The following is a 12,695-nucleotide window of genomic DNA, read 5'->3' as shown; positions in this document are numbered from 1 at the left end:
ACGTGGCCATGAAAGCAATGGCGGCTGACTGCTCCTGCAAGGCATAGAGAGCTGTGCTCAGGTTTGTAGGGTAGGAGGCTCTGTCTGAAGAAACTGGCTTCCTGATGAGAAAATGGTAGCCTCTATGCAGAAGCTGGTGCTGGCATGTGTCTTCTATTCTTGTAACCATCTCAATTTATTTCCCTAATAATAAAGCCATGTAGTTAAAATTTCTTATGAAATTTTATGTTCCTTATGTGCCTTGTGTCCCACCTTGTTGGTAGTCATGGTGGGAGGTAGGCTGGGTATGGTTGGAGGCTGCCAGCCTCTTGTCTCAGCCTGGTGTCCTATGGGCTTCTTTTCTGCCTGTGCCATAGAAGAATATATCATGTACTATTATTTTTCTCCCACTGCTTCCTCTGCTTTGGTGTGGCCTGCTCTCTCCCCATTGTCTTTCCTTCTCAGCATCTCCTCTATCACCTGTCCTTGTCTAAGACCTGGGCGTGCCTCCAGCCTGACTCTGGAGACCATGCACTTTTCCCCTCTGAGTTGAAACACTAGGCTTGGTCCTACCAACACCTCCTCCCCCAGGTGCTCTTACTCTGTCTGCCCCTGCTGCCTGCCACACAAGCTGGGATGCAGTAAGACACACACTCCATGTTTGCTTCTATGTATACTGGTTCTCTTTCCTCCTGTGGGATCAGGCAGTTCTGATGATGTGACAAGTAGGCCCTTGAACCCTGTACAAAGCCGAGTATAGCTGTTGTAATAACTGAACTCACCCTGGGGTTTATTCACTTGAAATGTGGATAAACAAAGATTTTAGAACTGAGCTATCAGTTTACGAAGTAATAGCCCTGGGCCTACAAGGTGGCTCAGTGAATAAAATCACTTTCCGGCAAGCCTGGTGACCCAAGTTTGATCCCTAGGACCTGCATAAAGGTAGAGAGAACCAGCTCCACCAAGTTGCCCTCTAATTTCCACACACAGGCTGTAGCATGTATGATTGTGTACACACACATGTGCGCATGTTCGCTGGTCGAGGGCAGTGGGTAGGAGAAAACATAAAACTATAATTGCTCATTTATTGTTGAGATCTAGAATGTCAGCTATCCCCTGTCCAAGATGGGAACAATAGAGAGGAATCTCCTGTAGGGATGAGGCAGATTCATAGCAGGTGCTGGAGTTCGGGTGCAGCAGATGGGAGGCTATGGGATCTCTTTTCAAACTTTCTTCCAGAAACTGAATCGTGAACTTCCTGGCAAGCCCCACCCATGGCTGCTGTGTCCGTGGCTCCAGAGCCACATCTCTGTCCGAAACAGAAGTGTGCTGACAGCCACGTCTGGTGGTGCACACAGCACTTAGGATAGTGAGACAGGAGGGTTTGCAAGCTTATGGAGACTGTCTCTAAAAAACATGTTTACTTTGTAGCTGATACTTATTTACTGATTTGGGGGACTTTTTTGCCCTCAGGTTCTCACAGGTCTAAGAACAGTCACCCGTACTTCTCCCAAGGATGTGAGCTTTGCTGAGGCCAGGAGAGACGGTTTGAAGGCAATCTCAAGGTGAGCCCTGGCCTGGCAGGTGGGCACCAACAGGCACCACAAGGATTACCTGCCATGCTAGCTAGCAGAGAGCAGAAATGTATAGAGCTGCTTTGTTATTGCTTTCTAATTCTCCCCCTCTAGAGCATTGTCAGGGAACATTTGTATCTTCATTTGAAAGCCACCTCAGAAGCTGAGGAACAGCAGTTTGAGGCCAGCCATGGTAACATTGAAGCCTTAAACCACACACACACAAACCAAAGCATTGTGCTGGCTTTGGGAATAGCCAAGGGTTAGAGTGCTTGTTTAGCATGTACAAGGCCATGGGTTCTATGCCCAATACTGCTAAATTAACAAACAAAATGGATGAAGAGTTGGGGATTGTGCCTCAGCTTGAGGCTGACAAAGGGAGCAATGCCTGAACCCTGTGTCTTAGTGACTTCTGTCTGTAGATGCAGTGTGAGGGCCTTGTCTGCCTTCTCTGGCTCCCTGTGGTTCTGCAAGCCCATTCAGTCTTGACTTCTCAAAGCAGCATTATCCTTTTTATTGGGGTGGAAGAGAGAAAGAGCCAGCTACCTTGTAGATTGTGGGGCAGTGAAGGTGACTTCACAGTGAGCACCAGTCCGTATCTGCAGTGGGAAGGGTGCCCTGGGCCCTGAAGTCTGCCTGGGGCTCCTGTGCCATGCCAGGTGTTCCCTGCAGCAAGACACCCCAGGCCATTGTAATGTGAAGGATGAGCTCACAGACATGCATATCTTAATTTCAGAGTTTGCCAGACGGTTGGCGTGAAAGCAGAGGGCCCTCCAGATGAAGTCGTGTGCAGAGAGAACATTTCCGAGGTTTACACTGCGTTGCTGGACTGCATGAACGATTATACCACAGACAGCAGAGGGGATGTGGGAGCCTGGTAAGGACAGTGTTTGTACACTGACTTCTCTTCTGAGATAGGGGAGGGCATGGCATCCTGAGGTACGCAGGATTGAAACAATAGGCATTAAGTCATGCTAGAAACGCTCATAGCAACGGTCTGCACTGACGTCTCAGGCGAGCCCTCTTCTGCTGCTCAGACATCCATAGTTCTTTAGTCTGCATGTTCATCTTCCCTTTCTCCTCCTGTAGGGCAAGTTTCCTGCCCAGGTTGCAGCACCTTGCGAGGGAGAGAACAAGGCTGCTGCTGTCTGAGTCAGCAGCTCTACCGGGTGCCTCACACCCCCTCGTACCCCCTCACAGTCCCTCACACCCCCTCGTACCCACTCATACCCCCTCATACCTCCTGCTGGCCTTAGGCAATGATGGTAAAGAGTTCAGAAGGAGCTCGTAAAAGATGCTGTCTTGATTGGGATCAGAACATGGAGAGAACATGTTATCCTTTACATAGGATGTTTCAGATATTACTTTCTAACTTGTTCTTCTTGCCTCTTCATTTTCCCCTCCTTTCATTCTGGGTGCCCAGCTAGTTGTTTCTTCTTACATCCTATTTCGTAGCTGGTTACCCCACTTTACAGATCATTTTGGAGATCCCCCATGTCCTCGTATTCCAGAAACTCGAGCACCCGTCACATACCAAACAGATCCTGAAGGTTTCTTCGTTTTGTACAACTTTCTGTTGTTGCTGCTCTTCTTTAGCTGTATAAATGCTATATAGTCTGCTTTGCTAGTGATTCTCCTTTTATTTCTCTACTATTAAGCTCATTTAATATTTTTAATTTCATGTTACATTGATCATTAATTTGTGTTTGCACTGGATCTTTGCTGTCATGGACTGAGCTGTCTGAACATATCCATGTAGATATAGATGTCTACATAGACAGGTTTTCCTGTGCTGACATCAGTCTCATGAGAGCCTGGAGAATGGAGACTTTGAGGGACCCCCTGGCCGTTTCCCACAATGCCAAGGTCTTCCCTGGCACAGCTGAGTGTGGCTTTTCAGCTACAAGGCTGCTTCCCTGTAGTGTCTCTTGGCAAGATGTCCATGAGAAATGGCTCCTTTGGTCTGACCTCAAGGGTTCCTCATTGACAATGGCCATCTTGCTTTGCCGGAGATTTCTTGCTCCTGGTTGTCTTTCTCCTTGAGAAGGATCTGTCGTCTTGGTTGTGGCATGTCATGTGGGCTGGAGCGCCTTGGACATGTTTTGTTGTCCAGACCCTTCCAGAATGTACTACAGGCTAGGTAGCAGACAGGGCCTAAGGTGGCATTGTGAACCTAGCCCACATGGAGCTGATGACTTGGTTCTACGATAAATATTGTCAGGTCCTAGGCTTCTTCTCTGAGGCTCCTAGACTCCCAAAAGACCTAGTTCACCTGGATTCCTTCTTGAAGTTCAAGACAGAAGAATGGTGAGCACTGTGTGTCTTTTCCATGGAAGGTGTGAACAATCATCTATTTACCCAGTGTAAGGCACTGAATGCAGGCCGAAGAACAATCCCACCCAAGTCTAGCGTGGTGAGCCAGTCGGTCTTCTGAAGTAGGAGTTACTTACACACGGGTGACTCAAAGGCACTCCCTAGCAGGGGAGACAGCTCACAGAAGTCTCTGGAGACCTCTGCCCTACTTGTACGCATCTCTCCAGCTGAAGAGTTTCCTCTCCCCAGCAGTTGTTACTGCTTTTATAACTGACTCTATCTAGGCTGAGCAGGGTATACATCCAAAGAGAATAGGTTCCCAAAAAGCCAGTACATGCAGTAGGGATAAATCCTGGTGCTACTGCCAGTGGCCCCTCAGTCTGCCCCAGCCATGCAACTGTCAACCACAATCAGAGGGACTAGTTTGGTCCTATGCTTGTTCCTTCCCAGTCTGGCTGGAGTTGGTGAGCTCCCATTAGCTCAGGTAGACTGTTTCAGTGGGTGAACCCATCATCGTCTTGATGTCTTTGCTCGTGTTCTCACTCCTCCCACTCTTCAACTGGACTTTGGTTGCTCAGTCCAGTGCTCTAATATGGGTCTCTGCCTCTGTTCCCATCAGACAAGACTGCCTGACAAAATTGGGAGCATGGGGATGGGGGGAGAAGAGGAGGGGTGAGGAGAACTTCAGGAATGAGATAGTCGAGAAGGAGGAAGGACAGAGATGAGAACAAGGAAAGAGATATCTTGATTGAGGGAGCCTTTATAGGGTTAGCAAGAAACCTGGCTCTAGAGAAATTCCCAGGAATCCACAAGGATGACTCTAGCTAAGACCCTAAGCAGTAGAGGAGAGGGGGCCTGATCTTGACTTGCCCTGTAGTCAGACTGATGAATATTGTAAATATCACCATAGAACCTTCATCCAGCAACTGATGGAACCAGACATTCTTTTTAAATATTTTTCTTTTAGTACATCATTTCTCCCCTTTCCTTCCTCTCTTAAAACTCCCATATACCCCGCTCTTTGCTCTTTCAAATTCATGGCTTCCTTTTTTCATTGGTTGTTGTTATGCACCGTGTGTGTGTGTGTGTGTGTGTGTGTGTGTATTTCTCCCACTCTCCAAATTCCTTAGTAGTTCATGTAGAGTTGAGGCTTTGCCCACCTCAATCTGTGTTTGTTGTCAGAGATGGCTCATTTGTTCCCGGCTGCTTAGACCCGAAATAATCACTCAGAAACTATAATATTTGCAACACTGTTTGGCCAACAGTTTAAGCATATTGCTAGCTAGCTCATATATCCTCAGCTAACCCATCTCCATTAATCTATGCATCACCACGAGGTTGTGACCTACCAGCAAAGTTTTGGCAGGCTCCAGCGGAGGCATCTGTCTCCTATGGGGGGGCTGCATGGCTTCCCCCTGACTCTGCCTACTCTCTCTCTATATCTCTTCCAGCCTGGCTATATTCTGTTAAGCCATTGGCCAAAAGAAGCTTCTTTATTAACCAATAAAAGCACCACCTATACAGAAGGACTTCCCACACCACGTTACCATGTCTGTTGTCTTTGTTCAGCTCAGCTTTAGGCAGTAATGTTGGTGACAGTCTTTCTGCCTCCTCTTCTACAGTGATCCCTGCGGCTTAGCTGCTTATATTGCGGATGTGTGAGTTGGGGCTGGGGCTCCACAGCTCTGCCTTTTGATTGGTTGTGGCTTTCTCTGAAGGTCTCTGACCATTGCAAAGAGAAGTTTCCCTGATGAGGGTGGGGACTACACTTCTCTGTGGGTACAGGGACAAATGCTTAGACTGAAGTTAGGGATTATGCTGGGTCAGTATTGTGGTGGCGGTTGTGGGTTCTCCTCCAAGAGCCATGACTTCACAAATCCTAGAGGGTTGACTGGGCTTCTAGTATAAGGTATGATTTCCCTCTTACTGAACAGGTCTTAGGTCAACTTAGAGAACAGTTAGTTTCCCACACAGAAGGAGGAGGGTAAAATAATAATGAGGAGTCTGAAGAAGTCATATGGAATTATACAAAAACACTTATAGTACATGTAAGCTGGTGTATAAACACATGTGTGTATTTTAAATAAAGTTTTCCCATCTGGGCTGACCGTGCTCCCTCTTAGAGAGCCAAAGACCATCTAATAAAAACCCTAACAACTCATGAGAAGCCCTCTTTTGGGTTGGTTAGGATTGTCCAAGGGAGTCCTAAAACATTGCAGGCTGTTACTAGTTAGTGCCCTTGGTTGTCTCCCAGAGGTAGAAGGTAAGTCCCTATTGCTAAAGACATCGTGCGTTTCAGACATGGGGCTCAGAGGCCTCCTCCCTGAGGACCAGCTTTCATGGTACTGGGAGGCTCGACTCAAACTTCCGTAGGAGGGAACCCTACGGGCACATAGTGACACATACACCTTGAGAACTTTCTCAGAGGTTCTAATTGTTTTTGAAATTCTGTCTTTTTCATTTACTTTTCTCTATTTTCATATTTTTCAGATACAGTTATTGTAAAGACTGTACACTTGGTCAGTCTCTTTTTGTTGCTCCTGTTATTTTGGCATTTGTTAGGTTTTATTCACTTGAAATTCTTAACTGGATTTTCTATGTTGTGGATTAAATTGCAGGGCTATATAGTTTTCTTTTAGCGGTAGTGATAATGGCCAGCTGTCCACTATGTTTTCAGGTCACAGAGTGGAAGGAAGGGCTTCACAGAGAGAGGTGGCCAAGTCTGGACAGACCTGGCCGTATAGACTGGGCTCCATGACAATGGCTTTATGCAGTTGCCCTTGCTCCCAGGAGCTTATCTGGGATGTGATTTTTTTTTCCCTTGCCCCAGGGCTCTGCCAGTGGTCCTCTGAGGCTCAGGACTCAGTTCTTTCCCGTTCATGTGCTTGGCAAGCACAGCTTGTCCTTTTGCTGGTTTCTGCTGTATTGTTTGGAGCCTCACCCTGTGCATCACAGCTTCAGAGATGGCAGGCACCATGAAAGGTCTGTGTGTGCTTTCTAACTGTGCACCTAGACCTAGGCACTTTCCAGACTTCCCCGTGTCCCCTGGCATACTTTACAGTCATGCCCCTGTGTCCCATGGTACTTTCTGCAGGTCTCCCCCATTCCCTGGCATTCTTTGCAGATGTACCCCATTTCATCCCAGCATGCTCTGCAGATCTCCTTCCCTACGTCCCGTGGCATCCCTTGTCCCTGTAGCTCACTGCATCCCCAGGCTAACTTTGTGTCCATTGACCCTCACCTGACTTTGAGGAGTCCCCTGGAACCCTGGCCTGCACTGCTGTCTGCGAGCTCCCCTCAGAAGGTCCCATGGGCCTCAGAGGGAACCTGGTACAAGCCCCATAGAGGGTTTGATTGAGGCAGAGATGACCCTAAGCCTGAGGGTTTATTTCTTCCTTTCCTGACTCACTGAATGCACCTGTATCCCAGTTTAAATGGCTACTTTTGCTCTGGAATTAGATCAATTTTTTTTCTTCGATATGAATTAATGACAGACAGCTCTGTTTAGCAAGAAGGAAAGTCTAGAATGGGTATGAATGTTGGTTGCTCTCTGGTGAGAACAAGAAGCGCCAGCCTTGTGCAGAGAGACTACAGCGGCCAGCTTCACAGAAGAGGAGGCTGTGGGAAGTAGCTGCTTCGATGATGTGTGCACATGTCTTAGGCCCTGCTGAGACTTGTCCAGTCTGTCTTCAGATGCTAAGAATGAGCCCTCTTGCTTGACAGTATGAGCGAGAGCACGTCCCTCATTCTCCAGTCAAGGGATTTAAATAAAGACTGCCAGCTGCCGGCATTGGGTTTCTCTGATGGTTTACACTGAAGGGATTTCTGTAATCTCTGAAACTTTCCCTGTGTTTGGGCCTTCTGGAACCAAGCTTGTGTGTGGTCACTGGGTGTCTCAAGACTTTTTCCCCCTCATGGGCTCCTTGTAGACTGTTCTCACAGGACCTGATGGATGTGTTTGATGGGACCAGGGCTTGAATCCCTGTCCTGGATTGACCTTCCTCTATCTCCTTATTCACAGGGTCCGGGAAGCTGCCATGACGAGCCTCATGGACTTGATACTTCTGCTGGTACGGACAGAGCCGCAGCTGATTGAGGCCCACATGTGAGTATCCGAGGACCGCAGGGGCTGCCCTGTGTCTTTATCCCTTCTCAGCGTAGCTTCTCTGACCTCTGTCTGCCCCTCCACAGTTTGTGGGCCACGGCCAGGGGCCTCCTCCTGTTCCATGTCCCCAGGACAGGATACCCACCCCCCTACCCCTGTACCAGGACTTCCTTTCATCTGGCCAGCTTCAGAGAGTGAGACTGTGGTGGTCCCTGAACTCCGGTTCTGTAGCCGAGATTCCGGCCAGGAGGGGCCACCATCATTTGATCCAGCCCCGGTGATTCTCAACCTCTTCTGCCACACTGCTGAGGCCTGGAGTTCTACTGTTCTGGCTTTTTGTTGTTGTTATTTTCTGTTTTGTTGTTGTTGTTGACCTGAGTTGTATAAGAAAGGCTGAACAAGGCATGCAAGCCAGTAAGCAGCATTCCTCCATGACTTCTGCCTTTGTTCTGCCACCAGCCTTGAGTTCTTGTCCTGACTTCCTGTAGTGATGGAGTATAACCTGAGAATTACAAGTGGAAATAAACCCTTTTCTACCCAAATTGCTTTTGGTCATGGTGTTTTATCACAGCAATAAAAACCCTAACTAAGACACGTGTCCTGTTTGCAGCTGTGAGCGCGTCATGTGTTGCGTTGCCCAGCAGGCAAGCGAGAAGATTGATCGGTTCCGTGCCCATGCCGCCCAGGTGTTCCTGACTCTATTGCACTTCGACAGCCCTCCCATTCCCCATGTTCCCCACCGCAGAGAACTGGAAAGCCTGTTCCCCAGGTACTGTCAGGTACGGATCCCCTTTGCAGCCCAGCCCCTCCAAGCGTGGCCTTGAGGAAATCGCTTTCTTTCAGGTCTGACGTGGCCTCTGTGAACTGGAATGCACCTTCCCAGGCCTTCCCTCTCATCACCCAGCTCTTGGAACTGCCCACCTACAGATACCATGTCCTGCTGGGGCTGGCCGTGTCTGTTGGTGGTTTGACGGCTTCTACGGTAAGGAGGTATCGGGCTGTGCAGGACAAGGGGATCCAGGGGACTCCTTCCAGAGGGTTCTGTCCTTAGATGTGTGCACTGCACATGCTCAGTCATAACAGCCCAGCACCTGGAAGGCCCTCATGTCTTTGTAGTTTGCAGTTGTTTCTGTTCGGTCCTAAGCATTTACTGTCATTGACGTAGCCTTGGGGGACCAAGGGAAAAACTAGCCATGCTGTGCCTCAGTACTACGTTTCGGGTTTTAGGTCAGGTATTCTACACAGAGCCTCTTTGAGTACATGAAGAGGATTCAGAAGGATGCTCAACTCCTGGAGAGCTTCAGTGGGACCCTCCTGAAGGTCTTTGAGGACAACCTCTTGAATGACAGGTGAGGGGTATCTTGAGGCTGGGAGGTCATGGTGCCTGTGCCCCAATCCTATTTCCACAGAGCCCAGGTTTCCCTGGGACACATGGTCACAGTTAGTAGGTGAGGAGCAGGGCCCAGCACACTGTCAGGCCCTGCTGGCTCCCTTCAGTAACTTCAGTGAACCCCAGCATTCATCTCTGGGCCTCACCGGTTCTTGGCACTCACCTCCTACAATCCCTCTCCCTCAAGGGAGGAAAATGAGCTTTTCTGTGTGCGTGTGCAGATGCCAGATAGCATGTGAAGTGGGATGAGGTTCTAGTCTGTAGGAATATTCCCTGACTTTTCTTGTCTGTAATAACCTCATCGAGAATATAAGAAACCGGAAAGGCAACCCATGAAGTATGTGGGGTGGTTCCTGTGGGTGTGCGAAACCTTTCTTGTTCCTCCTGCCCCAGAGCTCTCCCAGCCGTCCACTCTGGCAACCACTGATCTGCTATCACTGAAGTCGAGGTGGCCTTTTGTGTCATTCCATTTAAACAGGCAGGCAGTGTCATCACCCCATCTGTCTGTCCGTCCTCTTGTTGAGCTGACTCACTTTTTGGGCATTTCATGTTCCAGGCCTTGCAGACAGCTGCAGTGGACATGCAGGAATGGATCTCTGTGGATGCACACCCCCTTTTCTTGGGTACACACTGTATGATGGACTGTGGGGCCATGTCAGTTGTTAACTTCTCTGAAACTGCTGGTCCCGTCTGTTCCATGTCTCACCAGCAATGGTGTGGTCAGCCTCTCGGGTGGCTATTCTGTTAGACACTCAGCCGCCCTCTTAGAGTCTGAGGTGTGCGTTTCCTGACACCACAGCTGTTTAGTTGGGTTTTCCTCCTCCCTGGTTTTGATGCCTTCACTGGACCAGGCAAGTCCTTGTTAGGTCTGTGGTTTGAAGGAGCCACCTCTCACCTGCCTGTGCTTCAGTGAGCTAGTGTTGTTGCTGAGAAATCTTTGCCTAATCTGGAGGTCCTAGAGAGCTCCTCTCGTCCAGAAGCGTCAGCTTTAGGTTCTGTCTTTAGCCCTATGGTTTGTTTTGAGATAGTTTTGTGAGTGCTTTGTTTAATTTTGCAAATGACTGTCCAGTTGTCTAGCTGTCCAGCACAGCCTGCTGGACTGCTCACTGTCCTGGCTTTGCGCCTTGTCAAAACCATCAGGTGTACAGGTGATGCTGGACTTTACCTGGCCGTCTGTACATCTTTACGTCAGCAGCTCTGTTCTTACCTTTGCTTTAGGTAAGCCCTGAAAGGAGCCACGTTGGCTCCTGCTTTATTCTTACTTCCCATAGTCATCCTGGCTTTCTGTAAGAATTATAATGCTGGTGTGTCTGTCCTTAAGAATGTGGCAAGGCTGTCTTGACTCTAGACTCATCTAGGAAGAGCCGTCATGGTGTTCAGGGTTTGTGTTTTGCTTTGTTTTTTTAACTTGTCAGTGGCATTTGCCTGTCCCTCGCATGGGTGGCTCATAGTTCTTGGGTGCTTGTGTGAGTCTCATGTTTGCTTATCTTGTCCTCTCAGGGTGTCTGTATCACTGCTGAAAATGCTGGACCAGCTGCTGTCCAATGGGTGCTTCGACATCTTTACTGCTGAGGAGAAGTAAGTATCTGCTTGCTTAATGCTCCCTATCTGGTGAAACCTAGTTGCCCAAATTTAAAAAAAAAATGTATTTATTGTTTTGGTACCTTGCTGTGTTGCTCAGGCTAGCTTCACTGTTACCCAGGTAGGAAGGTAGACTTGGACAGGTGAGGGTAGTCCACTTACTAGGGCAGGCAGGCAGAGAGGTCTGGAAGCTGACGGAACCTGAGGTGTGATAAGGACTGGATGGAAATAGAACAGTCTGTGGGCTGTGTTTTGGGGCCCAGGAGTGTGCCTGAGCCCATCATAGCGGGACAGAGGCTATGGGACATAGGGCACGAATGCTGCTTCCTGCTGTCTGTGGTTCCTCTGCCTCTTGTCCAGAGGAGCAGACAGTCCAGCTGCATGATGTCTCTAAGCCCTGGAACCACGTAGGTGCCAGGCTGCCTTCCTGAGTGGATGATACTTTTGTGCTCATTTTTGCCTTGTGGTCTTCACCAAATGAAAGCTAAGTTCCTTAGAAACTGCCTGGAGCTTTGAATTTTCCTTTTAAGTTAACTGGTGGTGGATTCAAATCCACTGGGTCTAGACTGGTCTCCTTTGCTCATTGCTATTTGCTTTCTATTTTCTGCCCCCCCCCCCCCCCCAGAAGGTCTGTGCTGTATGGGCATCAGGCTGGTGTCATGTTGAGAATGTGTTCAGGTGCGAGTAGTAACTGACTATTGATCAGGTCAGGCCTGAGAGGGCGCCAGACTGTGGCTGATCCAGGGGCATGACGCCAACAGATGTGAGTGTGAGGGAGCCATAGCAGCCGGAAAACGTTATGGCTGGTGTGTCTCTTTCCACAACAGAAATCTTTCAGAATACCAGGTGTGGCCAGGAAGCCATGTCACCCCACTCAGACAGGTAGAGCCGAGACGTTCATTAGACACCAACCACGGGAGGCTCATGCCTGGTGGATTAGCTCAGGAGTCTTTCAGGAATGCTGGAGATGACCACGTTCAGTGTAGACCTGGATTGGGACCATTGGGACCACAGAGTCTGTGGCGTGTGGGACCTTTAAGTCTAGAAGAGCAATAGAATTGCTTGAGTCCCAGAGGAAGACCAACTGAGGATGTATTTTAGAGAGCTAGTCAGGGAAGGACTGAGATCTGGATCAAAGTCCCAGGGTACGGCAGCATTCTCTTCATACCAGGGTTGACCTGGGAATTAACTGTCATGGACTAGCCTGGTGTGGTAGCCCAGTATCAAGGTCATTGGGGATGACTAGGACCCCTCCTATGGCTTCTTTCCATGAATAGTACCTGCTGGTAGGGTCTTCTGTTGGGTGGGTCACTTGGATATGGTCATACCATAGCTGTGCTGGGCCTGCCTGCCCAGGTGTTGAATACCATGGGTAAGGTGGGTGATGGCATATCTCACCAGTAGTGAGATAGGATAGCTGTTCTCTGCTGTGTGTGTTGGGAATGAAAGAAAGTGGTTGATGCCACATGGCACAGCATCTGTTGAGCAAGCCGACCTTCAGGTTACTTGGTACCAACAGCACACTGGATGCCAGTAGAGCATGAACCATACTGCTCTGTATTCCTGTAAAGACCTACTTACAATACTGTTTTCCCCTTCAAGCCACCCCTTCTGTGTGAAGTTGCTCACACTTTGTAAGGAAGAAATCAGGAAGTCAAAAGATGTCCAGAAGCTTCGGGCGAGCATTGCAGTGTGAGTTTTAAGTGCTCCTGGGTGGAGATGGAGGGACTTGGTGGGAAATACAATTTTGATC

At 48.9% G+C, this 12,695-nt stretch overlaps 1 protein-coding gene across 1 annotated transcript in view; it reads left to right on the top strand.

The window, feature by feature from the left end:
• The window catches only part of LOC121444067 (tubulin-specific chaperone D), a 147,584-nt gene that overhangs the window by 130,753 nt on the left and 4,136 nt on the right, over window positions 1–12,695 (top strand). Inside the window, exons 28-35 of the mRNA XM_041645813.1 lie at window positions 1,453–1,544; window positions 2,290–2,430; window positions 7,888–7,971; window positions 8,582–8,740; window positions 8,815–8,953; window positions 9,199–9,320; window positions 10,862–10,939; window positions 12,545–12,634. Coding sequence (XP_041501747.1) covers window positions 1,453–1,544; window positions 2,290–2,430; window positions 7,888–7,971; window positions 8,582–8,740; window positions 8,815–8,953; window positions 9,199–9,320; window positions 10,862–10,939; window positions 12,545–12,634 — 905 coding nt within the window. The remainder of the gene's footprint in view (window positions 1–1,452; window positions 1,545–2,289; window positions 2,431–7,887; window positions 7,972–8,581; window positions 8,741–8,814; window positions 8,954–9,198; window positions 9,321–10,861; window positions 10,940–12,544; window positions 12,635–12,695) is intronic.

This window comes from Microtus oregoni, unplaced genomic scaffold (assembly GCF_018167655.1).
Source record: "Microtus oregoni isolate MIOR12 unplaced genomic scaffold, Mior012 000117F_ref0000505, whole genome shotgun sequence".
NCBI classification, from domain to species: domain Eukaryota; kingdom Metazoa; phylum Chordata; class Mammalia; order Rodentia; family Cricetidae; genus Microtus; species Microtus oregoni.
The sequence above is the reverse complement of the archived record's forward strand: the minus strand, read 5'-3'. Positions and strand labels throughout refer to the sequence as shown.